The 27,947-nt window shown below is 44.2% G+C and overlaps 1 protein-coding gene and 2 long non-coding RNA genes across 15 annotated transcripts in view; 2 read left to right on the top strand and 1 right to left on the bottom strand.

Moving 5' to 3' along the window:
* Window positions 1-400: 400 nt before the first annotated feature.
* Window positions 401-7,613, bottom strand: LOC122465427. The gene is made up of 4 exons (XR_006290279.1): window positions 6,586-7,613; window positions 6,371-6,420; window positions 6,087-6,255; window positions 401-453 (listed from the first exon to the last, which is right to left on the bottom strand). It is a non-coding gene; the product is annotated as an uncharacterized LOC122465427 (long non-coding RNA).
* Window positions 7,614-8,181: 568 nt separating this feature from the next.
* Window positions 8,182-27,947, top strand: part of ALMS1 (ALMS1 centrosome and basal body associated protein) — a 133,452-nt gene continuing 113,686 nt past the window's right edge. For 12 of the 13 annotated variants that reach the window (XM_043544936.1, XM_043544934.1, XM_043544933.1 and 9 more), the window contains exon 1: window positions 8,199-8,456. In XM_043544936.1, coding sequence (XP_043400871.1) covers window positions 8,409-8,456 — 48 coding nt within the window. In that variant the 5' untranslated portion in view covers window positions 8,199-8,408. Of the gene's footprint in view, window positions 8,457-27,947 lie in introns of all 13 variants that reach the window. The other variant, XM_037898377.2, reaches the window with a different exon arrangement.
* On the top strand, window positions 8,765-23,610 carry LOC122465428. The gene is made up of 3 exons (XR_006290280.1): window positions 8,765-9,617; window positions 16,747-17,551; window positions 18,638-23,610. It is a non-coding gene; the product is annotated as an uncharacterized LOC122465428 (long non-coding RNA).

Below are 27,947 nucleotides of genomic sequence, written 5' to 3'. Positions count from 1 at the left end.
TACATCCCAGAATGATGTTTGGTTTTTTTGCTACAGCGTTACACTGTTGACTCATATTTAGCTTGTGGTCCATGAAGGACATAAATCCACACCGTGTAGAGGTCAAGCACAGGAGTTTATTACGTACAGCGCTGACGGAGTGTCACCTTGCTTATTAGGCTCAGAGACACTGTCAATCAATTGATTACAATGGAACATATGGATTTTCCATGGGTGGGGGAAAGTGATGGGGTAGGCAGTCCCACAACCCCGGATAGGTCTACCAGCAAGACATGATAGCACAGTAGCCAATGGTCAAAGGTTACATAATGTCTCCGTCCATGGTCTCAAGTTGACAATTTAACATTTAACTAGTACTTTAATAAATGTATTAGTATAACATATATATGTTGAATTCTGATTTGGGGTCCATAGGAATGAAGTAGCTCCTTTGATTGTCCAACAGATACATATCTAGGGGTAAAAGCAAAGAAACAGTAAAAGTATATGGCAATAAAGATTGTCTTTCAAGTTGTTCATTTGTGTTTTAAGGCATGCATTGGTCTCTGGGAAAGGGAGATGGGAGGAGGTCATATCTTATACTGACATGCTTGAACCTTTCATAAACTCAAGGTTGGATGTGTGGGAAGAACATCTCCTTACAGAAGAAACTAACACAACAGAAACAGGGCTTCTTTGTTCTATTTGCAACTTTGAATAAGGCACAATTATTGCCCCCAACATCTGGTGTTTTGCTGACCAGCCATATTTTAGCAAAAGCAAAATTATCTTTGTTTATTCTGCTTTCTCTTAGCTATTGCTAGTCTTCTGACCTCTTGCCCAAACTCTGGACTTTGGGCCTGTACACAAATCCATATACCAGGTTATTACATCAGCAATGGATTTTAACCCTTCAGTCCACTATGACACCCAGATCCCTTTCCGCTATGTCTTCCTAGGCAGTCATTTCCCATTTTGTATATGTGCAACTGATTGTTCCTTCCTAAGTGGAAGACTTTGCATTTGTCCTTATTGAATTTCATCCTATTTACTTCAGACCATTTCTCCAGTTTGTCCAGATCATTTTGAATTTTAATCCTATCCTCCAAAGCACTTGCAGTCCCTCCCAGCTTGGTATCATCTGCAAACTTTATAAGTGTACTCTGTATGCCATTATCTGAATCATTGATGAAGATATTGAACAGAACCAGACCCAGAACTGATCCCTGCGGGACCTCACTCATTATTGCCTTCCAGCATGACTGTGAACCACTGATAACTACCCTCTGAGAATGGTTTTCCAACCAGTTTTGCACCCACCTTATAGTAGCTCCATCCAAGTTGCATTTCCCTTGTTTGTTTATAAGATCATGCGAGACAGTATTAAAAGCTTTACTAAAGTAAAGATATACCATGTCTACTGCTTCCCCCTATCCACAAGGCTTGTTACTCTATCAAAGAAAGCTATCAGGTTGGTATGACACGATTTGTTTTTGACAAATCCATGCTGTCACTTATCACCTTATTATCTTCTAGATGTTTGCAAATTGATTGCTTAATTATTTGCTCCATTATCTTTCCAGGTACAGAAGTTAAACTGACTGGTCTGTAATTCCAGGGGTTGTTCTTATTTCCCTTTTTATAGATTGGCACTCTATTTGCCTTTTTCCAGTCTTCTGGAATCTCTCCAGTTTTCCATGACTTTTCAAAGATAATCACTAATGACTCAGATATCTCCTCAGTCAGCTCCTTGAATATTCTAGGATGCATTTAATCAGGCCCTGGTGACTTGAAGACATCTAATTTGTCTAAGTAATTTTTAACTTGTTCTTTCCCTATTTTAGCCTCTTTCGATCCTATCTCATTTTCACTGGTATTCACTATGTTAGATGTCCAGTCACCACCAACCTTCTTGGTGAAAACCAAAGGAAAGAAGTCATTAAGCACCTCTGTCATTTCCACATTTTCTGTTGTTATTTCCCCCCACCCCCTCATTGAGTAGCAGGTCTACCCTGTCCTTGGTCTTCCTCTTGCTTCTAATGTATTTGTAGAATGTTTTCTTGTTACTCTTTATGTCTCTAGCTAGTTTGATCTCATTTTGTGCCTTGGCTTTTCTAATTTTGTCCATACATACTTGTGTTAGTTGTGTATATTCATCCTTTGTAATTTGACCTAATTTCTACTTTTTGTAGGACTCTTTTTTTTGATTTTTAGATCATTGAAGATCTCCTGGTTAAGTCAGGGTGGTCTCTTTCCATACTTCCTATCATTCCTACGCAGTGGAATAGTTTGTTCTTGTGCTCTTAATAATGTCTCTTTGGAAAACTGCCAACTGTCTTCATTTGTTTTTCCCCTTGGACTTGCTTCCCATGGGATCTTACCTACCAACTCCCTGAGTTTGCTAAAGTCTGCCTTCTTAAAATCCATTGTCTTTATTTTGCTGTTCTCCCTTCTACCATTCCTTAGAATCAGGAACTCTATCATTTCATGATCACTTTCACCCAAACTGCCTTCCACTTTCAAATTCTCAACCAGTTCCTTCCTATTTGTCAAAATCAAATCTAGAAAAGCCTCTCCCCCAGTAACTTTCTCCACCTTCTGAAACAAAAAATGGTCTCCAACACATTCCAAGAACTTGTTGGATAATTTGTGCCCTGCTGTGTTATTTTCCCAACAGATGTCTGACTAGTTAAAGTCCCCCATCACCACCAAGTCGTGTGCTTTGGATGATTTTGTAGTTGTTTAAAAAAAGCCTCATCCACCTCTTCTTCCTGGTTAGGTGGTCTGTAGTAGACCCCCTACCATTACATCACACTTGTTTTTTACCCCTTTTATCCTTACCCAGAGACTTTCAACAAGTCTATCTCCTATTTCCATCTCAATCTCAGTCCAAGTGTATACATTTTTAATAAATAAGGCAACACTTCCTTCCTTTTTCCCCCGCCTGACTTTCCTGAGCAAGCTGTACCCTTCTATATCAATATTCCAGTCATGCATATTATCCTACCAAGTGTCTGTGATGCCAACTATGTCATAGTTGTGTTTATTTACTAGCATTTTGAGTTCTTCCTGCTTATTCCCCATACTTCTCACATTAGTATACAGACATCTAAGATACTGATTTGATTCCCCCCCCCAACAAGTTCTGTCTTGTCTCTCCTTTTTACCTGCTATAACAGCCTATGCTCCCCTCAAATTCTGAAATTTCTCCCAGGTTTCCATGTTCTTAACTTACCAGTGGGCTTTGGTCACCTGCCCCCTTCTAACCTAGTTTAAAGCCCTCCTCACTACATTAGCCAGTCTGTATCCAAATACGCTCTTCCCCTTCCTAAATAGGTGGACCCCATCTCTATTTAGCAATCCTTCTTCCTGGAACAGCATCCCCTGGTCCAGGAAGCTGAAGCCCTCCTGGTGACACCATCTTCACAGCCAGGCATTCACCTCCAGGATGCATCTGTCTCTGCCTGGGCCCCTACCCTTGACTGGAAGGATTGAAGAGAACACCACCTGTGCTTCCAACTCCGTCACCCTTAGTCCCAGAGCTTTGTAGTCACTTCTGATCTGCTGGGGGTCATACCTCACATGATCATTAGTGGACATGTGGATCAGTAGCATGGGGTAGTAGTCAGAGGGCCAGATGATCCTCGACAATCCCTCCGTAATGTCTTGGATACGGGCCCCTGGCAGGCAGCATACCTCCTGGGATGCCATGTCAGGGTGACAGATTGATGCCTCCGTCCCCCTCAGGAGACAGTCACCAACCACCACTACCTTACATTTCCTCCTGGGAGTGGTGGCTGTGATCCTCCCAGCCTTGGGGGTACATGACTTCTCCTTCTCCACCTTTGGGGGTGATTCCATATTGCTTGTCACCAGGGCAGTATATCAGTTTTCCACCATCATGGTGGGTGGGTTGGGAGTAGGGGTGGAGCACTGTCTGCTGCCAGAAGTAACCAGCTGCCAGTGTCCTCCGTGTGACAGAGCTATATCCTCCTCCCCGGTGCTGTGACTGCAATCCTCTGCAGCTGGATAGATTCCTCAGCCTTGGACGTCTCCATATGAATATTCTTGAGGAATTCCTCATGGGCACGGATGCTCCTCAGCCGAGCCACCTCCTCCTGTAGCTCTCCCACCTGCTTCCTGAGAGATTCCACCAGCAGGCACCTTTCACACTGGATGGTCCCCCCAGCCTGGCTTTCTGTGAGTGGGAATTATAGGCCACAGTCTCTGCAAATACATACCAGGGTAGAGGCATCCATGGTTATGTTGTCTGTCTGGATACAGGTGCAGGTGGAGGAGACAGGAGCAGTGCTGGCACGGGCAATGCTGCCCTTCCTAACCAGAGCGATTATATTATGTCTCCCTTCCACAAGCTCCCCTGTTTCTGGTCCCCTATTCGCTAGCTCCCCTTGGTCACTTAGCCTCTGGCTTTTAAGGCCTTCTCTCTTAGGTCAGCCCTACCCCCTCATTAATCACACAGGGGTAGAGTGATCACTAGGCTGATTGAGGCTGATCAAAGATGATGGAGGATTATCCAGGGAACAAAGGCTCAAACAGTCCCTAGGCACACATTCCCAACTGACCAGTAACTGAAATAACTGAAAATAACTAAAATAACCTGAAAGAGAAGGAAAAACACAAACAGTCAAACAAACTCATTCACATGTCACTGTTCACTAAGTTCACCTCTACTTTTTTTTAAAAGGTTATTAATAGGGATATTTGGAAGGAAAAACAGGGACTCCACTAAGGTTTGACAGGTTTCAGAGTAACAGCCGTGTTAGTCTGTATTCGCAAAAAGAAAAGGAGGACTTGTGGCACCTTAGAGACTAACCAATTTATTTGAGCATGAGCTCACGAAAGCTCACGCTCAAATAAATTGGTTAGTCTCTAAGGTGCCACAAGTCCTCCTTTTCTTTTTACTAAGGTTTGAGTTTGCTTAGAGGGGCATTCCCATGTTTTTCACCCAATATTGGTATATCACAACGAAGTGCGACTTTTTAGTGCAACATTGTCATGTAATGTCAGAACACCCCACAGAGATGTAACATGTGGGCTTCCTGGCAGAATTTTGCCACACTGCATCCTGGCATTATCTTGTTACATGATAGTAGTACAAAATGAATGAGTTATATCAAAACATCATCAGATAGCATGAGGTAGTGTCTCTGGGGGCAATGAACTGTTATTTACTGTATCTTTGTACAGTGTCTAGCACACCAGGGCACCAATCCATGTTTCTGATTCTGAAACATCACCACAAAGCAATAATAGCAGTATGAGAAGACCATGTTGGCAATGCCAATATGCAAAGTGTTGCCAAAAATTGTGATTTTATCATTGTGACAATCAGGATCGAGACACCCCAAGGGGAGAACAGGAGATCTGAATCCTAAAGAATAAGCAATTGACTCTCAACTGGTTTTATACAATGTTATCATGTATAATTATGTCAGGTAAGGTCTTTTATGAAAGCTTGTAATGTTCTGATAGGTTATGTTTATGAATGTATGTGTAGAAAATTGTAATTGTAACTGTGGTGCAACTACAGCATCACCTCTCAACTGGGAGGAGGAGCGAGTGAAGTAATCAGGCAGGGAGGGGCACCGCTCAGGCTAGCTGTTTGCAGGAAACTAACTGCAAGCAACTAGCATTGTAACCTAAGGAAAGACCATGGTGGACCATTAAAGATAATGAAAAGATGTTAAAACAGAAAAGAAAACCCCAGTCTTGGAGAATTAAGACTGCGTAACCATGAATTACCAGTGTGAGAAAAAGGGGAGGGGGAAACAAACTGGAAACCGTGTTAAAAGGGAAGAGGGTTTGTTGCATGTTTTTTTGTTCATTTCATGCTCAATATAGTCCTTATGATGTTTATCACAATGTTCTATGCACTTTTAGCTGTTTGTTATTACATTTACTGTTATTAGTACATTTTAGACAGGTTACCGCATTTTCCAAAACGGAGTTCAGGTGTCCATCATGGCATCCGAGGCAAAGGATAACTCAGATGCCACACTGGGGAAGCTTCTTTATGGAACTTTGGCATGAAAGAAGCCAATGGACATTTGGAATTAGTTCCAACTGGCTCCTGTAGAGCTACTTACCTCAGAATGATCTAGGCGTGTGCGTCTTTAAAAAAATTAAATTAGTCTGAGCACCCGTTGCTAGGGAGCTATCTGTTATAGAGACAGTCAAGGTGCAGTCTTTTTGTGCGGTGTCGGATCTCCGGATCAAGACCACTGGATGAGGCAATCGAATCAAGATCACCAGCAGCTGTAAAGACATTTAAGACTGTTAACAGCTAGTCACTTACCTTAAACATCGTGGTGTTCCTGAGTTCCAACATCTTCCCTTTGGGACCAGTCGCCAGGATCCTGAGGGCTCTCACCTTCGGGCCCCACTACTTCAGCTTCTAGATCCTGTGAGCCCGTGGATCACCTGTGAAGACAAATGCATCTTAACCTCATTCCTGCTGGTTAAGAAAACCTAGAGACAGGAAAGTATCTTGGGGTATTCTTTTATTCTCTTTTGTTTAGTTGTTGCCACAGTTTGGGTTAGTTGGGACCTGAGTTTTATACTCACCTCCGTTAAACCACAACTCACTTGTTATCTGGTTATAGTTCATGATTCTTCCCTGTTCCTGGTGTTACTTCTCTTAAATAAATCTTCTGTTTTTGTTTTGGAAAAATCCTCTATCTCTTTTGTCCACTACACACACAAGGGAGGTGGGAGGCACACCAACTTCTATCTAACCCCAGATGATAGATCCTGAGGGATGAAAAGATCCTGCTGCTGAAACCAGAATTGTAGCTGGCCTATTTACTCTGAGTTTCAGGTTAACAGGTTTGGAGTGATGGCTGTCTAGAAACTGAGGGCCAGCATCTACGCAGACTGCTGTTTGTGAAACACTGGATCCCCCTTAAGGACAGAGGGCACACAGGGAAACTGTTCAGAGGCAATAGGCAACTTGTATTAGAAAAGAGAATTTAGCTACTATAGAAATGTGAAGCTGAGATTGCATCTTTGTTTATTTTCTGTGTATCTTGTATGTTTGCTCTTCCTTACTATTTCGTCTTTGAATCTGTGATTTTTTCATTAAATTTTTTATTTTTTCCCTAAGCAGGCCACTGGTGTGCAAACTGTGGGAGTGTGTCCTCCAAAGTGAATTGATAATTGGTGCCAGGTTTTACTCCTTCGGGGGTGAGGATCCAGAAAGAAAAATTCTGTATCTGGCAGTTGAGAACTCAGGGTGATGGATTTTGGGGGGGGACTCAGGACCAAAGGGGCTGTGGGGTCACCCTGCAAGGAGCAACTAGGCTGCTGGAAGTTAGGGTTGAGAGACATTTATGCTTGTAGGCTGGCTACAAGGATGTGAACATCAGGACATCCAAAGTTACAAGGCAGATGGTGCCAGAACCTCTTAGTGGTCTGGGTGATCCCAAAAATGTCAGTCACGAGTCTCACGCTATTTACTGCTTTTCTTAAAGGTCAAGCACCTAGCGCTGAGAATTTCAGCTATTGCTTTTTGGAGTAATATTTTAGTTCTAACACTTCTGGAACAAGGCCTGCCCATGTGACCTGAGAGCACCCTAACGGCTCAGAAACCAAAGACTCCAACAGTTACTCTTATTATTAAAATCTTATCATTTTTCTGCTGGCTCTCATGATTTTTTGAAGGTGTGGGGTTAGCCCGGCTGCACAGAATGTCGACAACCCCAAATTAGCCGGAGCTTGGGTGGAAAACGGTGACGTTCCTTTGTGATTTTTTTTTTTTTTAAATTTCTGTGGAGAAAAAAATAGTTGACATTTCAAATTTTGTTGGCCTCCTTGGAGTCGCCCCATGGCGCCAGGTTAAGAAGCGCCACCATATGGCACCCTCATAACCCAGGGCGAGGGCAGGCCGTGTCGCTGCCAGGGCGGCACTGGGCACGACACGCAGTCCCCAGGCTGGGTGCCCCAGGGCTTTGCGAAGGGGACAGATGCTCATTGGCAAGCAGCTGGAGAGGCCGACGGGGCGAGCGCCCTTGTGTCAGCAGGGCCATGGGCCCTGCCACTGCGCGCGGCCGCCACTGACATCCGGGCATTTCAACAGCAGCGCCAGCCACCGCCGCCTCCGCACCTCGACCCTCTCAGCGGCGCGCGCACGCTCAGTCCACTGCAGGGACGGAACCCTCGCGCGCGCCCAACGGCTCTTCCTCGCGCTGTTGACGGAATCGCGCGCTCTTCTCTCTCTCTCTCTCTCTCTCTTCAACTGCTCCCGCGCTGACGCCGGCGCTCGCGCCGGTCGTCCCCGCTCTCCCCTTTTGCTTTGAGCGAGTCCCTAACAACGGGCTGGGGAGGTGGCCGCGCATGCGCAGCTGGTTGCCGCCTGCTTGCCTGTGTGTGGCCCGAGTAGCGGGCCGCTGCGTGAGGGAGCACGGAGCAGCATGGAGCCGGGCGAGGAGGAGGGGACGGAGCGGCCGGGCCAGGCTCCTGTGAGTACACGGCGAGCCAGGCTCGGCCCTGCTGGCCTGGGGGCAGGGCAGTGGTCTCTGGGCTGCGGGTCATGGCTTGGGTGGGTGGGGGGTGCACACAACACACAACACAACAACCAGCGTCGCTGCCAACCGTCCCCTGCAAACGCTTGGGGCTCCTGTGTAACAGGGCAGCCTACAGCACTGACCCATGGCCTGAGCACTGGCCTCATGCTGCCCCTGCGAGGTGCCCCCCTGCTCGGCGAGGCTGCTGGGATCTGGGCCGCTGTGGTGGTGTGGAGCCTCCTGGCCCAGCACGAGGTGGCGGGCTCCCGGGTGGTGCCCAGACGCCGTGAGGATGGGCCTGTGGGAAGTGCGGCACCTGCAGCCTCAAGGCGGGTGGATCTGGGAGGCCGTCCTTGCAACAGCATTTTAACCAGCGGCTGCAGCGTGGCCAAAATGCGGCTGCTGGTTTGGGGCGCCTCCGTCTTTGGGCACCCAACTTGCGACATCTGAGGCCTGGTTTCCAGAGGTGCAGAGCACCCACGACTCAAGCTGAAGTCAGTGGGGTTCAGAACCACAGCAAATCGGGCCCAAGGTGTCTCAGATTGGGCACCCATAATCCATAGCTGCTGTTGGAAACGTCAGCATCTGTGTTTGTGGATGGGTATATCCACATTTATTACTGTATGGGATTGTTATTGTACAGAAACTTAGCCTGCAAAGAAGAGATTTAAATGACACCTTAGGTTGCTACAATCCAAGGAACTTTTAAAAATCTAATTTACTTTTCACTGTCATGGTGTTTTACTTTTGATGTTCCTTTCAGCTTGGCCAGTGCAAATAGATATGTGAATTTCACTTTCTGTCTCTCATGCACATAAGAGGATCACATAGGGCCCTGTTCTGCAAAAACTTCAAACATTTATGCACCTGAGTAGTTGCATGCTTTTGCAGGCTCAAGAACCCTCAGTGTTTGGGCTGCAGATTCTGCAGGGTGATGTTTAAATCCTGAAGAAAACATTTTCTCTTAATGTTTGGTTTTGTAACTTTTTAAAAACAAAATCTAAATTTGGGTCCTAAGGTATCTGACCAATGTTCCTTTAATTTTAATCCCAGTGTAAACTTTGGGTCTGGGGGAGAGAGGAATGAGCATTTGCCCAAAGGAAGAGGGCAACTAGGGTAGGATGACCAGCATTATTTTTTAGTTTAAGTGTGAGTGATATAAATAAACTAAAGAAGTTATAGGCTTGTTTCATTATGTAAAAAGGACAATGAACTCCAAGCATGTCGGTATTTGTTGTTGGAGTTTGTTGTTGTTGGAGTTGTGATCTGAAGGACAAGCAATTAGAGGCTCTCTGAATGGGAGTAAAAATAACCAGCTATATCTGTCTGTCTGAAACAGGTAGTTTTAAAGTCCTAGGCAGTTTCTTTTGTTAAGTTTGCTTGTATCTGGAACAAGCAGAGATAAAAATAGGTAAACAGTTGGTTCTGGTTACCCACTGTTATACTATAGGATTGTGGCAGTTATGCCAGTGATGAGCAGTAGGGTTTCTAGAAAACTGTAGTAGATCTTCTAAAAGTGGAGAAAAGAATGCTTGGGCTTGGATTAGTACAGCAGCAATCCATGCTCTAGACTGAGAGCTCAGTGCTAAACACCTATGGTTCATTTATTCAGAACTCCTTATTCAGTCAACTTTTTTTTTTTTTTTTTTTTTAAGGTAGAGCGTTTTGAAATCGGTGAGTATGGAGCATTGAATAAAGCTTCTGGTCATACTTTGAGCATCAGGGCATATTACAGCAGTCAGCCATAGACAACCACAGAGTGAAGTAGACCAGGGATCTGGCAAAGAACAGAGGCCAGTAAAGATAGGTAAAATTGTTGTGGGGCAGAAATATGTAGCTTTTCGCCTGTTACTTTGGGAGCTTTCCCTAAACTATTCCTCCTAGAATGGATAGTGGGTTGTAATCTTAACTGTAGAAGCTAAGGCTGCTGCATATTTTTCTTTTAAGGTATGAAATGATGCTCTTACAGCAGTTAGAATGTCAGTGTATATTGAATAACTATATGGATCTCTTTTCTGGCACTGAATAAATATTTGGTATATGTGTTAAGCTGTTGGGGGCATGCTGACTATGGCTTAATACATTATGAATTATCTTTTGTTTCACTTGAGACATGATACAGGGACCTTGGGTTAACTGATTAATTGACAGCTCTAATAGTAATATTTCACAATTTATGTAATGCTTAATCCACTTGTTGGCCATAGTCTTCATGCCATAAGCAAAGGTGAAGGGGAACGAACTCATATACATAAATACTTAATAATAATAATAAATAATAATTAATAAAAAAAAACTTGCTTAAGCAGTGTCTCCTAACATCTCTGAGTAGTAAAGAACAGAGTTCACTATGATTCTGTTTGCGGCTTTATGAAGTTACTGTATCAAGAGGTTAGAGGCTGTGGTGATGGGTTATTTAGAGCAGCAGTTCTCAAATTGTGGGGCGGGCAATGCAAGGAAGGTGCAGGAATGTGTCAAGGAGGCGTGAGCTTTGTGCTTTTTTTTTTTTTATTTAAAAGCTCTGGTTGTCAGCCCTGGATCACTGGGACTCGCGCAGAGTGGCTGTGCACACCCAGGAGGTGAGCATAAAGGCGACAGCCAGAGCCCCACTTCCCTGGGGCTGACAGCCGGAGCCCCGCCACCCAGGCTCCCCACTCTTCCCCCAGTCCATCACCTGGAGGCAGCAGGGCTCTGGCTGTTAGCCCCGGGTGGCAGCAGCAGCACAGAAGTAAGGATGGCAATGGGGCACTAAATCTTCTGTGAAAAGTGATATTGACAAATACCACTTTTCACATTGCCACCCTTATTTCTGTACTGCTGCGTTACACTGCAGTGCAGCCATTTAGGTGGAAGCAAAGTGATTTCTCTGCATATGTATAATCTGCATAATGTTTTTGGGTGAAAGGTATCCCTAAGAAACTGACTGCTAGCAGGCCTTTAGCACCTATAACAAGACGGGATAGGAAGAAAAGGAGTACTTGTGGCACCTTAGAGACTAACAAATTTATCCAATGAAGTGAGCTGTAGCTCACGAAAGCTTATGCGCAAATAAATTTGTTAGTCTTTAAGGTGCCACAAGTCCTCCTTTTCTTTTTGTAGACACAGATTAACACAGCTGTTGCTCTGAAGACAGGATAGGTAAAGCACTGTTGTAAAGATTTGATTTAAACATTTATTTTAAGTTTAATTATAAATATATATACATTCATAAAATATCTATAATAAATTTTTAAAAAGTAAGCTATTTTCAGTAATAAATGTTATAAAAAGGTGCAACTAACTTCTTCTGTTACCCCAAAGGACAGTTATTACCATCTTTCATACCATCTAAGAGACTGCCAAACAAGGTTTCCCCCCCCCTCTAAATAGTCTCTCCAGCTAAAGGGAAAGACTAACTTCTTCTGGAAAAGGAGGGATGATTCCGGAGGGATTGCCTGCAACCTGATGAGGGCCCTCATCCTTCCTCAATCTTCTGAGGCCTGTTTGCCAGTCCTAAATTTTCTTGAGAGTTAACAGCTGCCTGCTCCTTCATGTTCGTTCTTCAGAAAGGGGCTGTTCTCCCATATCCACAAAGATCTTTTTCCTGTGGCAGTGGGATTCTGACCTAGTCTATTACTTAAATTAGATCCATGCTCAGGGGTGTGAAAACTTTCGCACCCTGAGTGTTGTGGTTAGGTCGACCTAACCCCTGGTGTAGGTGCAGCTTCTATTGATCTAGCTCAGGGGTCGGCAACCTATGGCACGCGTGCCAATTTTTAATGGCACTCTGCTGTCTGCTGGACCCGGGCAGACAGCAGCGTGCCACTAAAAATCCTGCCTGGCCCGGCCCGCTTTTTTCCGCCCCCCGCCCACTGCTCTCTCCTTGCAGGGCAGGCAAGCTTCCCCCTCCCCCCGCCTCTTCCCCCAGCATGCTGGGTTCCTGCCCCTCCTCCGCTCCCTCCCTGTGGTCGATCAGCTGACGACCCTTGATACGGAGGGGGAGAGGTAAGAGCGGAGCCGCAGCGTGCTCTCTGCTCCGGGGACCTTGGGGAAGGGGCTGGAATCAGGCATATCCCCTCCAGTCCCCTGCTGTGAGCCGCTCAGGGCAGGGGGCTTGGAGCACCCCCACAACCCCCGCCCTCTGCCCTGACCCCTGCACCGCCTCACACAGCCCCGGCCCTCTGCCCTCACCCCTGCAGTCCCCTCACACGTCCTCAGCCCTCACCCCTGAACCCTTCTCACACACCCCCTGCCCTGACTCCTGCACCCCCCACACATACCCAGCCCCCCCCACACCCCATGCCCTGACTCTTGCACCCCCCACATCCCCACTCCCACCCTGAGCACCAAACGGGAGCTCCTGCACATCTTCCCCCTCCCCACACGCATTCCCACCTGCACCCCTCGCACCAAATGGGAGCTGCCCAGGTAAGCGCTCCACACCCAAACCTCCTGCCCCAACCCTGAGTCCCCTCCCTCATTCTAGCTCCTGGCCAGACCCTGCACCCCAACCCCCAGCCTGCTCCTTCACCCCCAGCCCTGTTCTCAGCACACTCCCACCCTCACCTCAGTGCAGAGAGAGGAAGAGAATGGCTAGAACCAGGGAGAAGGTAGGTACCTACTCTATGTGGAAAGGGCCGGGACTCCAGACCGGCAGCGGGCTGAGCGGGGCCGGCAGCCGGGACCCTGGCTGGCAGGAGCCGGCAGACGGAATCCCAGACCGACAGCGGGCTGAGCCGCTCAGCTCGCTGCCAGTCTGGGGTCCCGGCCGCCGGCCCTGCTCAGCCTACTGCCAGTCTGGGGTTCTGGCTGCCTGCCCCTTGCCAGCCGGGGTCCCGGCCACAGGCCCTGCTCAGCCCGCTGCCGGCCTAGGTGAACGGAACCCCAGGCTGGCAACGGGCTGAGCGGGCCGGCGGCGTAAGATCAGCATTTTAATTTAATTTTAAATGAAGCTTCTTAAACATTTTGAAAACCTTGTTTACATGCGACAATAGTTTAGTTATATAATATATAGACTTATAGAGAGAGACCTTCTAAAAAACGTTAAAATGTATGACTGGCACGCGAAACCTTAAAGTGAGTAAATGAAGACTCAGCACACCACTTCTAAAAGGTTGCCAACCCCTGATCTAGCTACTGCCTCCTGGAGAAGTGAGTTTACTAAAGTGACAGAAAAATCCCTTTCATTGATGTAGGATGTCTCTCCAGTATGGCACTGTGGTAGCACAGATGCACCGCTGTGCTGTAGTGTAGACATACCCTCTGCCTCGAAGTGATGTGAGTTCTGTATTTCACTTCTATATATATGCCGGTTTTCCCAGAACACTGCCAATCAGCTCTTCCCTATTCAGCAGGATTTTCCACAGCCGAGCTGAAGCACTGTCATATTTAGAAAGTTTAATAAAATTTTTGAGTATGGCAACTTTTGTTTTTTTTTTTTTAAAGCCTTAAATAGAGTAGCAGTTAAGAAAAGTTCTGTTTTATGCTCAGATATAAATGGGCTTCTTTTTAAACTGCAGACTTCTGATAGGTTCAGTCCTCATTGAGGACAAGTGTCTGATGTACTGTAAATTGAAATCAGGTAAATGGAAATGAATCACATTCACTCAGTGATCTCACATTCAAAAACATACATGCTGGGTGTCTGTTTGAATTGAATTAAACATGAAAAGATATGTGCATATGCACGGCTTGCAAGATTGGTCCCTCCCTGTATCTGTGTTCAAATCTGACATTCCACATACATATATTTGCAGTAAATGCTCAAAATTTGCATTTATCTGAATGTGATTGTGATGTCACAATTAATATGTCCTTACATAGTACATGAATTCATTCTCCTCTCCCTCCCCCACGCCTAAGGAAATAAAACACAAAATATTACGTGAATGCATATTTCATTATAATAAAGCATAAAATTAACCCCATCTCAGTAATGCAATAAAATCAAGGGACATAATTCCATATTTTATAGGAATGATAACTTTGGATTTCTAGATGTGGTTTTAAAATCCAACCATAGCACTATGCATTTCATAAAGACAAACTAAATTGAGTTCTTTTAGAGTCTTTCCTGATTTTTGATGTTCTGGGAGATGCACTTGTTTACTGTTTGAAATTTGAACACTTCACCTGGGAACTGTATTCTGGCTAGGTCCCTCTAGCTTTCTCTCTTTGTTGTGCTCTTTTCTGTTTACTTTTCTGTTTGTGATTCATTCAGTAGACTCTGGTTCAGAACAAGGATATATACAATTTGTTTTATTACCTAACCAAATTGAAATAGTTTCCTTGGTGCCATTTTTCCTTTTACAAAATATAGCAGACACTACAGATTTCCAACAGAAGTTGGTATATAAATCTCCCCACTGTATTTTCCACTGAATGCATCCAATGAAGTGAGGTGTAGCTCATGAAAGCGTATGCTCAAATAAATTTGTTAGTCTCTCAGGTGCCACAAGTCCTCGTTTTCTTTCAACAGAAGTTACTCTCCCTAGCAAACAAATCATCACAGATGTGATGCGTTAGTTCAGTTACTGAGCCCTTTCTTTTTTTTTTTCAATGTGGAGAGAAAGAAAAATCATGAAAACTTGGCAATTTTTCTCCTCCACCCTTGATCTGAACAAACCCTCAGATAACTATTCTAGTCTAAATTTATTTTCTGCTTGTAATTGTTTTGTGCATCACAGCTAAGATGACATTAGCTTTACACATAACTGGTATCAAATGGTAGAGCTTCTTGATCGCTTTATTGTTGCTCTCTGGTATCTGGTATTTTTTGAAACAACCAGAATGTTATCTTGCCTGTTTCTTTTGATTTCTCCAGCTGCTACCCTATGAGACTATTTAATTAGCCTACTAGGCTGGGAGGCTTCTCAGGAAAAGCCTAATGCTGCAGGAAGTAGTAGTGATCAGTAGGCGGCGCTCTTCTCTGAGTCAGTATTAATTCAATTCCCCAAATCTGATGACTCTATTTTTTTAAAGGTTTCAGAGTAGCAGCCGTGTTAGTCTGTATTCGCAAAAAGAAAAGGAGTACTTGTGGCACCTTAGAGACTAACAAATCTATTTTTTAAAGCGTCCCTGTCTCAGTGTGATGTGGCTTTATTCTCTTCTCATTGAAGTCCTTCCTTAAAGCACATTTTTCAAGAAGAGCTGTGGTTTATGGGCCTTCTGCAGAAAAGTGTTACCAAACAGGTAACTGGAAATCATAAACATTGAAATTAAAGTGGAAGGGGATCGGAGCAGGAAATCCAAACAGAAACTGTGGAATTAGCAAGATGGGTGGAGGATGCCATTGTACTGTCAATTTTTTTTTTTTTTTTTTTTTTGCTGCTCCCTTCCCTCCCCCTCCTCCTTTTTGTATGTTTTGTATTTAAATTGGGAATTTTCAAATTGTTTCACAATGTGGATCATATCTTAATAGAGAATCATAGAGTCACAGAATCACAGAACTAGAAGGGACTTTGAGAGGTCATCTAGACCAGTCCCCTGCACAGATGGCAGGATTAAGTATTATCTGTAGTTCCCCAGGCTGTCCTTATTTCCCTTTTTATAGATTGGCACTATATTTTCCAGTCCTATGGAATCTCTCCCATCTTCCATGAGTTTTCGAAGATAATCGCTAATGGCTCAGATATCTCCTCAGTCAGCTCCTTGAGTATTCTAGGATGTATTTCATCAGGCCCTGGTGACTTGAAGACATCTAACTTGTTTAAGTAATTTTTAACGTGTTCTTTCCCTATTTTAACCTCTAATCTTACCTCATTTTCACTGCCATTCACTATGTTTGACATCCAGTGAAAGTTTGACTTGTGAACACCTTTTCTCCTATTCATCATTGAGAAGACCACTTCTCCTCCCATTCATAATCGCATAACATCATGGTTACATATACAGTTATATATACAGCAATTGGGACATGCAATATTAAAGTTAAGGAACTGTTTTGTACACTTCAGCTATCTTTAATTCAATAAGTATTTTGTTCTTTTTGGAAAAAAAATAATCACATTGTCTTCTGCTCATTTGATCTCCTCTTCCCATCTTATCCTTTCATCTCTTTTTGCCTGCTCCCAGGCTTCTCTACTGGCTTGTCCCCCTCTCCTGGACACCTAAGGCAAAAGGACAGACCACTTTTTAGAAATGCAAATAAGGAATACAGTACTATCTAATAGTTAGACCAGGGTACTGAAAGTCAAGAGAACTAGTTTCTAATACTGGCTCACATAGTGTCACATTAGGCAAGTCATTTACCTCCTTTGTGCCTCAGTTTCCTGATCCGTAAGATGAGGATGATAATACTCATATACCCCACAAAGTGTATTGTGAAGCCTAATGTCTGTGAAACCCTTTGAGATCCTTGGATGTAAGGCTCCGTGTAAGTATTCTTTATTATTAATGTCTTGTCTTAATGTATTACTAATCTCATTCCTCAAGTTAAAGTTTCTAAAATTATCGCCTTCCTTAGTTTTGGGCCCAGTTGTGACTCTTATAGGCTACTATGGGTATTTGTAGTAAGCAAATAATAATTCACTGAGCTTTCTCCTCTATTTCCACTTCCATGAGGAAGCAGCATGTATAAATTTTGAGTATCAAAGTAAACAATATGATATCTGATATTAGCTGACAAACATGTCAGTTTTCCATGGTGCATCTATCTCTGATTCAGCTTCACTCTATTTTTCCCCACTGTACAGGATCAGACTAACCTATTCCAAGTTCCATACCATTCATTTGAGATTAGTATGTCTCAGGGGAATAATGTACCTTGGGAATAAAAATTTCAGGTACTTTGGTTTTTGCTCCAAATGGAGAACTCGGATATGCTTCATCTTTCTATATTCTCTTTGTTTTTTATGTTGTTTTTGCATTATTTTGGGGCTGTCACAGTTTTGGGGTAATTGTACCTTTGACCCTCCTATTGTCTCCCTATTTGGTCTGTGCAAAGAATGCCCTTTCAGGCCTCCTACCCACATCCCTCTCCCTCCTGACCACAAGTTTAGGCTTGAAGTCCCTTTGCATGTTGCTGTGATTCTCCCAGCAGGTCTGACTAAGGCCTGGTCTACACTAACAAGGTAAGTGGATCTAAGTTACCCTAGTTAAGTTACATAAAATACATAACTTAAGTCGATGTAGCTTAGATTGACTGACAGCGGTGTCTGCACTGCGCTATGTCGACGGGAGACGCTCTCCCATCGACTTACTGCGTCTTCACCAGACCCGCTAAATCGATGCCTGCTGCATTGATTGCAGCAGGGCTGATTTAGCCCGTAGTGAAGACAAGCCCCAAAGTCCAGCACCTGTGCTTTGTTTTCTGTCCCTGGGCTATGAACAGTGTATGCCAACAATTACAAATAACCAAACACCTCTTTCAAAACAGAATACATTTATATTAGGATAAAAGCCTTACAGAGAAAACATATAAAAAAATAAAAAGGTCTAATCGTGTATTTGAACTTACCAGTGGCATACGTTGCCAGGGTTAATTGATTTAAATTGTGATTGAAATCACAAAGTGGAAAACCTCGATTTTTAATGAACTTTTCCATTAGTACTTCAGTTATTTTCTCTGAAAGATGCATTCTCATTGGTTCATCTAATCATTAAAACTTGTTGATTTACTAAATATAGCCTTTATACAAGATTTGGTAATCTTTTTGCTACATAGGTGGGCACACTGTAACTATATATATTTATATAAGCAATTATATAGCTTAATATTTTCAGATTCTTGTACATTTTTAGTGGGTTAGAAAATGGTGAATGATACATTGCTTATTTATTACATTTGTGTCAAGCTACATTAGGATAGTTACTGAAATTTAATTAAACACAAAACAACATGTAACGTTTATTTATATAAAGCAAAACCTTAAATGTTTTGAATACATAAACATCTCTTATCAAAACATTTTTCATATTCACAACTAAATAATTTATTAAAGAAACAGAGTAGTCAATTGTAGTCAGTGAATTAAACTGATTTCAGGTCAGCGTGGAAAAATATTCAAATATGCCTAAGTGAAAGTGACTGGAGCTTACTATGGTCCTACTCACCTCAGTCTCTTGAAAATGAGACAGTATTCTAAGTTACTTAGGCTGTTCTTCAAATTTTTAAACCTAGTAGATCTCATCCCCTCCTTCCTCCTTTTTATTCATAGACTGGAAGAGAGAGACAAGTTCTTCTTTGAGTGCTGGTCCCTATGTGTATTACACTGTGGGTACACGTGTGCTCCACGCACCTGGAGTGAAAGAATTCCTGAAAGCCGTGTATGTTGGTCTGCACATGTGCCCCTGCTCTCCTCATGCCTGCAATTGAGGAAATAAAGGGTGGAGTGGACCGACCACCTGTCCAGTTCCTTCTTACCACAGCTTGACCTGTGTCAGAGCTTTGTCTTAATTTATTCTTCTGTCTGTAAATACATGTGTACATATTTTGTAAATAGTTTTAGAATTTTATCTGATAATTTTTAGCTAAGTTTTTCTGGTTGGATGGATAGATAAATAGTTTTCCTATCCAGGGGAATCCCTGTGTTCTCCTCCTCCTCCTCCTCCTCCTCCCCGGTACACTGTTATGGTTATTGGACTATGCCCAGGACTAGGCTTCAAAATCTGTGCTTCTTGTCCATGCTCCTTGGTCAGCGACCATCAGCGCTATCTGTACTGCCTCTGGAAAGTGCATGTCATGCCAAGGTGCATGTTCTTTACCCAGCCATATCTGTGAAGGGTGGGAACTTTGCCTCAAGAAGCACTTGATAAGACTATGAATCTGCATTTGGCTTCAGGCCAGGGGATGACACCTCCCTTCCCCTTCCCTCCTTTACCCCCTGCCCCTAGCTCCAGTATGTCAGCCTGACTCAGGAGTGCATCTCCTGCCATGCGGTCCAACTTAAGAGTGAGGGAACCTACCCCCCACAAATCCCCCTTTGGGGTTTTGTTGGGAGGGTAGGGAGCATTTTCATAAACATGATAGCAAATCCTCCTCTAAATCCACTTCAAAAAAGTTGTATTTAGCCCTGCCTAAGTCAAACAAGTCTTCCTGCTCAGCCCATGAGCACTTGGAATGTCCCAAGTCTCAGGGTCACAACAAGAAAACCCACAGGGCTCTGTCAGTACTATACTGTGCTCTGGTTGCAGCACTACCTCTGGCACCCACTGAGCCTAAGCTCCGAGAACCAACAGCACTGACAAAAAGGCAACCATCAAGAGCCTCAGCCATTGATGGTACTGGGTCTGCCTTGCCCTAGTGTGGTACAAACAGTAACTGATCCACTCCCTTCCGTTCAGGCAGACAGGATCTCTTGCACTCCATGGAGAACAGAATGTGATGCTCCACCTGATGACATTTTTGTTCTCCTGGATCCCCAATCTCCACTTTCATCCGTTCCGTCCCTTACAAGAGAGCTCCTGACCACACTAGAAGATTCAACTTTTGGAAGGAGTCTGGCTCCTAGTCAATTATTGAGCATTGGTTTCCCTCCAGTGTGACTATTGGTAATGTCGATGGATACAGCATTGGGGACTATGGGACCCGTACCACCTTGCAGAGTTGGCATGATCTACTAGGGGGTCAGCCCACCTTTCCTCTCCAAGAGGACAGCCAGAGCTTCCTCCTGACCCCATGGAAGGTGAAGAGTATGAGTCAGATCTGGCAGTTTTGCTAGTACTGGTGAGAGTGTCTTTGTCATCTCCTGATGAAGCAGTTGCCCCAGTGTCTCCATCTCCCCCTGATCACCCAAGACAATTCCAGGAACTGTTACATGGGATTGCAGAGGAGCTACAGATCCCCCTTGAGGAAGTTCAGGATCCCAAACACAAACACACAGATGTCCTCCATTCCTGTGTTTCCAGCCAAGTAGCACTTCTTGTTAGTGATGCCATTTTGGAACAAGCTAGAACAGTCTGACATTCCCCTGCTGCTTGTGCCACTACCCATAAGGGGGTGAAAAAATGCTATTTTGTCTCAGCCAAAGGGGTGGAATTTCTTTTTTTTTTTTTTCCATCTTGCTCTGAATTTTTTGGTCATCCAGGCTGCTGTTGAGAGATTTAGACACCAGCACCCTAGTTCTGCTCAGTCAATAAAGAAGGTAAATGACTTGACTTATTGAGGAGGAAAATACTCACTTTTACTTGCCTTCAGTTTTGAATAGCCAGTCACCAAGCACTGATGGCTAAATATGACTGCCTGAACTATTCTAAATTAACAGACTTTGTTCCACAAGAGGATAGAGCCCAGTTTCAGGCTCTCATTGAGGAAGGCAAGTTGGCTGCCAAGACGGCTTTTCTATCAGTGGTGGATGCAGCAGATACATCTTCTAGGGCAATGTCTACTGCTATTGTGCTGTGAATCATCTCTTTATCCTTCAGGGTTTATCAGGGAGGTCAAGAACCACTCTGGAGGACCTGCCTTTCGATGAAACTCATCTGTTCAACCAGAAGACAGAGAGAATCTGTACATACTTTAAAAGACTCCAGGGCTACTCTCTGCTCCCTGGGAATATATACACCTTCCCTGAAGAGAGTTCCACAGGCAATTATACAAAGCTAGGCTAATGGCTCAACAATTTTTACCACAAATGATCTTATGAGGCACCTGTAAAAGGCAAATGGTTCAGAAGTCCCATTTCCCTGTACCTTCTGTGGCAACATTATCATCCTGATCCCAGCCTCCATCAAAATGATGATGTCAGTGCCTTCTGATTTGTGCATATCCTTTGAGAGTCATCTAGCACTCTTTCCACCTCTGGAAGTAACAATAGTCAAGTGGGTACTAATCATCATCTATTCTGGCTATGCAATTGAATTACCTCCCTGGCTCCTCTAAATTCCCAACTCCACTCCTTTTCAGGGGCTATTCTCATGAGGAAATTCTCAAACAAGAAGTAGAATCCCTCTTGCAGGAAGGAACAATAGAACAGATACCTCTTCAGTGCTAACCTTCGATATGAAGGATGAGTATTTTTCATGTGGACATTCATCTCACTCATAAACACTTCTTCAGATTCATGGTGGGCCCAGACCATTTTCAATACAGAGTGCTCCCATTCAGCCCCCCCCAGGGTCTTTGCAGTAGTAGCAGCTTGTATCAGACATGGTGGCTTCACAGTCTTTCCCTATCTTGGTGACTGGCTTCTTGTTGCCAGGACATATCAAGAAGCTCACAAAGCCATTTCGTCAGCACTCCAAGTCCTCTCTTCCCTAGGAATCAGCATAAATTTGGAAAAGTCTGTACTCCAGTGCAGACTTTAGAATTCATGGTGTATCCCTAAATTAAATCATGGCAGGGGCCTATCTGCCCAGGAACAGATTCCACATGATGAACGCCTTCATAGATCAGATCATGAGTCCTCGAACTCCAATTAGAATTTCTCTCTCTCCTGGGACATATGGCTTCAAGTACTTATGTCATGCTATTTGCCAGACTGTCTTTGTTGTCTGGAAGCATGGCTTCAGGCAGTGTACTCACCAAGCAAACAGTCCAGGAATGCTATAGTAACTGTGTCCAGCAAAGTAACCTCATCTGTACTATGGTATGCAATCTTTATGGATTCGTCCCGTTTAGCACAGGGCATTTGGACTTCCTGAGAGACCAGGATGCACATCAACATTCTGGAATGATAGTCTGGGAAGCTTGCAAAGCCTTTCTCCCATTAATTCAAGGTCACCATGTCTTCATCATGTTGGACAGTGTGACGACAGTCTTTTACATCAACATGGATGGAGAAGCGAGATCCATTTCCCTTTGTGCAGAAGCAGTCACCCTGTGGAATTGGTGCATCAGCAATTAAATCACCCTGTTGGAAACTTATCTTCCAGGGAATCAGAAAATGCTGTCCGACTCTCAGCAGACGCTTTGCTATTGACTACGAGTGGGAGTTGCACAATTCAGTAGTATAGACAGTATTTTTGCTCTCTGGGGAACCCCCACAAGAGATTTGTTTGCCTCTCCAAAGAACAAAGTGCAACATATCCTGCTCCAGAAGGACTCTAAGTCTTCACTCTCAGGGCAACACTTTCCTCCTCCTGTGGTCAGACCATCTGAACTATATCTTCCCTCCCTTACCACTCCTACCTCGGGTCTTACGAAAATTTGTCAAGATAAGGCATGAGTCATTCTCATCACCCCCAACTGTCCCAGGTAGTTTTGGCACCCAGATCTTCTTCTCATGTCATCATGGTTGCCAATCAACATGCAGTCCTTTTTTCAATCTCCTGACTCAGTGGAAAGACAGATTCAAGCATCCCAAATACTCCATCTCAGCACTTGGTTTTTGGATGTGCATCAACTCTAGAATATACTTGTTCTGAATTTGTGCAAAACGTTGTTACTAATAGTAGAAAAAACTCTACTAGAAAATGCTGTGCAGCCAAGTGGAAGCATTTCTCTATCTGGGCACAACAAAAACTTAGTCCAGCATGCAGCCTCTGGAGATGTCGTCTTTCACTCAGAACAGTGGGTCTTTCCATCAGCTCTTTATGGGTTCACATGGCAGAAATCAGTGCATACCACCCATTTTCACGTGGTTACCCTGTTTTCACTCACCCACAGAGTAGCAGATTCTGGAAGGCCCTAATCAGAACCTTTCTGCCGGTAAGGAAACCTATTCCTCAATGGGACTTAAACCTTTTTCTTCTGGTGTTCACCCAGCTTCCCTTTGAACCACTGGTTATATGTCTTTCCTATCTATGAATGTTGCATTCCTGGTGGCCATTACCTCAGACAGGAAGGAGGGTGAGTTTGGAGCACTGATGGCAAATGTACTTTACACTGTATTCCATAGAGACAAAGTCTCATTGTGTTGACACCCGAAATTCACCCCCAGAATAGTTTTTCAGAACTAGTGAATTAAATTACTTGTGATTTTTCCAAAAAGTCCACACATCTGAAGAAGAAAGGGGATTTCATTCCCTTGAAATGCAATGAGCCCTAGCCTTTTGCCTGCAAAGGATGAAGCCAATCTGAAAGTCTGATTGTTTATTGCCATAGCAGAAAGAGTTTGAGGTCAAGCGGTATTCTCTCAGAGGATCTCTAAATGGATATTGACAGATTTCAGAGTAGCAGCCGTGTTAGTCTGTATTCGCAAAAAGAAAAGGAGGACTTGTGGCACCTTAGAGACTAAAATTTATTTGAGCATAAGCTTTCATGAGCTGCAGCTCACTTCATCGGATGTGATGAAGTGAGCTGTAGCTCACGAAAGCTTACGCTCAAATAAATTTTAGTCTCTAAGGTGTCACAAGTACTTCTTTTCTTTCAATAGATATTGGACTGAATACTCTGCTGTAAGCTGTCTGACGTTCTTCCCCCACATGGAGCCAAGGGCTCATTCTCAAGGGCACCAGCGATGTCAGTGGCATCTCTCTAAGAAGTACTTTTGATTGACATTTGCAGAGGAGCTACGTGGTTGTCCATCCACACATTTTGGAAGGCATTGTGCTTTAGTGAAGGCTACTTTGCTGATGCCTGCTTTGGGGTGGCAGTCCTTCAAATGGCTCTGCCACCTGCATCCTCGCATCTACCTCCTACTTGACTATAGCTTGTTGGTCACCCCTAGTGGAATACAAATAGGGACCAGCACTTGAGGAGGAGGAGGAAGAAGAGAAAGTTACTTACCTTTGTAAATGGGGGCAATTCAAGATGTGTGGTCCCTATCTGCATTCCACTCCCCACCCTCCTTCCCCTCTGCTTTGGACAGTTCTTTGTGGTATAGAAGGAAATGGAGAAGTGGTCAGTCCACTCCGCCCTTTGTCTCCTCTGTTAGAAGTACAAAGAAACCAGACCAATGGACACTGCTTTCAAGAATTCTCCAACTCTGGGTGCATGGAGTGCATGCATATCTACAGTAAAATTCCAATAGGGATCGCACATCTCAAAGAACCTCCAGTTACAAAGTAAGTAACTTCTATTTTCCTATTTTTTCAACTCTCAATCGATTTCTCAACTTTAATGAATTAGTCCACGTGAAGAAAATGTTCTTTTTGTGCCTGCAGAAGAGGCTACTGCTGTCAAAAGCTGGTTTAGCACTTCAACAAATTCTGGTTCTAGGTGCTTAGTTAGTGACTTCCACCAATTCAGTGGTGTGACTTTCTTTAAAACGTCATCAGTAAATGTACTGCTTGAATGGTTCACCTCTAGCCTTGAAATTTATTATGGTTGGCATGATTTAGATGTCCATTAGTCATAGCAGCAGCATCTTCTTTAGCAATTGGGTATCTACCCTGGTACCTTGGGTTGGACATATTGGCAAAAATATGGGGTGGTGTAAGTGCTTCTTTTCTGCCTGCAATTTACCTTTGTTGTTGGGCATTTCGTTCTTCAATATCTCTTGAAGTTCTTTCCAAATTTCAGTGGTATCAGCAGTACAGCAGCAATCTCTCTGCAGTTTGTCCAAGGCTATGGAAATAAGTTTTGGTATATTCAGCATATCTTCTACATTTCTCTTCAGTCCCATGTTGACTACTTTGGCAATGATAGTTCATCTGTTTTCTCATGGTTTTCTTCAAAAATTGTGATCAGAATAGGCCAGTTCTTCATAAATATCAAAACAGTCAACCGCTGAATTCCATCGTACATCTTGGGGGAGAAATAGTTTGGATCCTCCTGCTTTCTTCAGTGATGCTGAAGCAAAGTGATTGTTTATGGAAGTTTTAACAATTTCAACATTTTCCTTGATTTCGGGAGTTTTACTTAAGCCTTTAATTAAAAGATGCATCAAATGAGCAAACATAAGTTTTAGGTTCCCTCCATTATCATCGTCTAGATTTTCTCTTTGCTACATTTGCAGTATTGTGTGTGACAAAGCTATGCACTTGTCACTTGAATTTTGCTCACAGTTTGTTCGAGCTTTTATTGCTACTTTTAAGTATTCTGCTGTATAGGCATTTCCTGATTTATCAGAGGTTTCTGTATGATTGACAACCCGATCTTCTGTCACACTAGCATCCATTACTGGACTGGATCATTGTGTACATTGGATGTGCTCCATCTATCAAGATTCAGATTAACAAATTTCCCCTTGTGTGTTTTGCACTGTCGCAGGGTAGGCCCACTCTGTCAGGGGGTTTTGAGTTGTGGAGGAATTGAAGTAGAACTGGGGTGGCCCAAATAGCTTAGTCTTCCCAGCCACCACAGCAGCCCTGGCTCCTAAGGCAGTGTGGCCTAATGGTGAGGGTCAATGTGTAGTAGCCCTTTGATGAGGGTTCATGGGCTGATGGCCTGAGTCACTAGGGCTACCCTTGTAGGTATGGCAGTGCAGCCTAACAGCTGAAATCAGTAGAACTACCTTTTGCGGCAGGGCAGTGCGGCCTCGTGGCCAGAGTCAATAAAGCCACCTTTGCAGCAGGGCAGTGTGATCTAGTGGCTAGAGCGGGGTGGGCAGCAGCTGGGGCAGGGATATCTGCTACCAACTCAGTGTGCTTCGGAAGGATCCCCACTGAGTCAAGCCCGGTACCTCAACTAGAGCAGTGCTTAGTCCCCCTGGCTACTTCTTACCCCTTCTTCTGTGGCTGGTAGTCTCGGAGGTTCTGCAGTCTCTCCTCCATCTGTGGCATTGGGTGGCTGGGGTTCAACTGGAGCCGCAGCCTGGATGGCCTCTATGTCCTAGAGTGCCAGCAGTCTCTCTGCAGGAGCCTGCAATGCACCTCAGCTTCCTTCGGTGGTCAGCCCAGACTGAGCTGAGCTGCTCCATTTATATCCTGGTTCCAGCTGGAGTATGCCCAGCAGGCACGAGGGGATATGGCCTCCTTGGTCCACAGAATGTGATTAACCCCGGCTGAACCAGTGCGTAGTAGGTACGCCCGATCACATGCACACTGTTCAGTTTCCTTCTCATACACTGTATCCAGCACTCTTCCAGCAGTGTGTGATCTGTCAGATGGAGTGTAGCCTGGTTGTAACGATTGAACTACAGTAACTCCTCACTTACTGTTGTAGTTATGTTCCTGAAAAATTGGTTTCAGAGTAGCAGCCGTGTTAGTCTGTATTCGCAAAAAGAGGAGGAGGACTTGTGGCACCGTAGAGACTAACCAATTTATTTGAGCATAAGCTTTCGTGAGCTACAGCTCACTTCATCGGATACTTTCCACAGTATACATCCGATGAAGTGAGCTGTAACTCACGAAAGCTTATGCTCAAATAAATTGGTTAGTCTCTAAGGTGCCACAAGTACTCCTTTTCTTTTTCCTGAAAAATGTGACTTTAAGCGAAACGATGTTAAGCAAATCCAATTTCCCCATAAGAATTAGTGTAAATAGGGGGGGTTAGGTTCCAGGGAAGTCTTTTGTCTGGTGAAAAAAATTACCTTGTATGTACAGGTTTCAGAGTAACAGCCGTGTTAGTCTGTATTCGCAAAAAGAAAAGGAGGACTTGTGGCACCTTAGAGACTAACCAATTTATTTGAGCATGAGCTTTCGTGAGCTACAGCTCACTTCATCGGATGCATACTGTGGAAATTGCAGAAGACATTATATACACAGACACCATGAAACAATACCTCCTCCCACCCCACTCTCCTGCTGGTAATAGCTTATCTAAAGTGATCATCAAGTTGGGCCATTTCCAGCACAAATCCAGGTTTTCTCACCCTCCGCCCCCCCACAGACAAACTCACTCTCTTGCTGGTAATAGCCCATCCAAAGTGACCACTGTCTTCACAATGTGTATGATAATCAAGGTGGGCCATTTCCTGCAGAAATCCAGGTTCTCTCACTTGCCCCATAACCTCAGCCGTGCAGAACACAATGCCATCCACAGCCTCAGAAACAACTCTGACATCATAATCAAAAAGGCTGACAAAGGAGGTGCTGTTGTCATCATGAATAGGTCGGAATATGAACAAGAGGCTGCTCGGCAGCTCTCCAACACCACTTTCTACAAGCCATTACCCTATGATCCCACTGAGAGTTACCAAAAGCAATTACAGCATTTGCTCAAGAAACTTCCTGAAAAAGCACAAGATCAAATCCGCACAGACACACCCCTGGAACCCCGACCTGGGATATTCTATCTACTACCCAAGATCCATAAAGCTGGAAATCCTGGATGCCCCATCATCTCAGGCATTGGCACCCTGACAGCAGGATTGTCTGGCTATGTAGACTCCCTCCTCAGGCCCTACGCTACCAGCACTCCCAGCTACCTTCGAGATACCACTGACTTCCTGAGGAAACTACAATCCATCGGTGATCTTCCTGATAACACCATCCTGGCCACAATGGATGTAGAAGCCCTCTACACCAACATTCCACACAAAGATGGACTACAAGCCGTCAAGAACACTATCCCCGATAATGTCACGGCTAACCTGGTGGCTGAACTTTGTGACTTTGTCCTTACCCATAACTATTTTACATTTGGGGACAATGTATACCTTCAGATCAGCGGCACTGCTATGGGTACCCGCATGGCCCCACAGTATGCCAACATTTTTATGGCTGATTTAGAACAACGCTTCCTCAGCTCTCGTCCCCTAACGC

Source organism: Chelonia mydas, chromosome 4 (genome assembly GCF_015237465.2).
Source record: "Chelonia mydas isolate rCheMyd1 chromosome 4, rCheMyd1.pri.v2, whole genome shotgun sequence".
Classification (NCBI taxonomy): domain Eukaryota; kingdom Metazoa; phylum Chordata; order Testudines; family Cheloniidae; genus Chelonia; species Chelonia mydas.
Note: the sequence above shows the minus strand (reverse complement) of the source record. Positions and strands in the feature narration are given on the sequence as shown.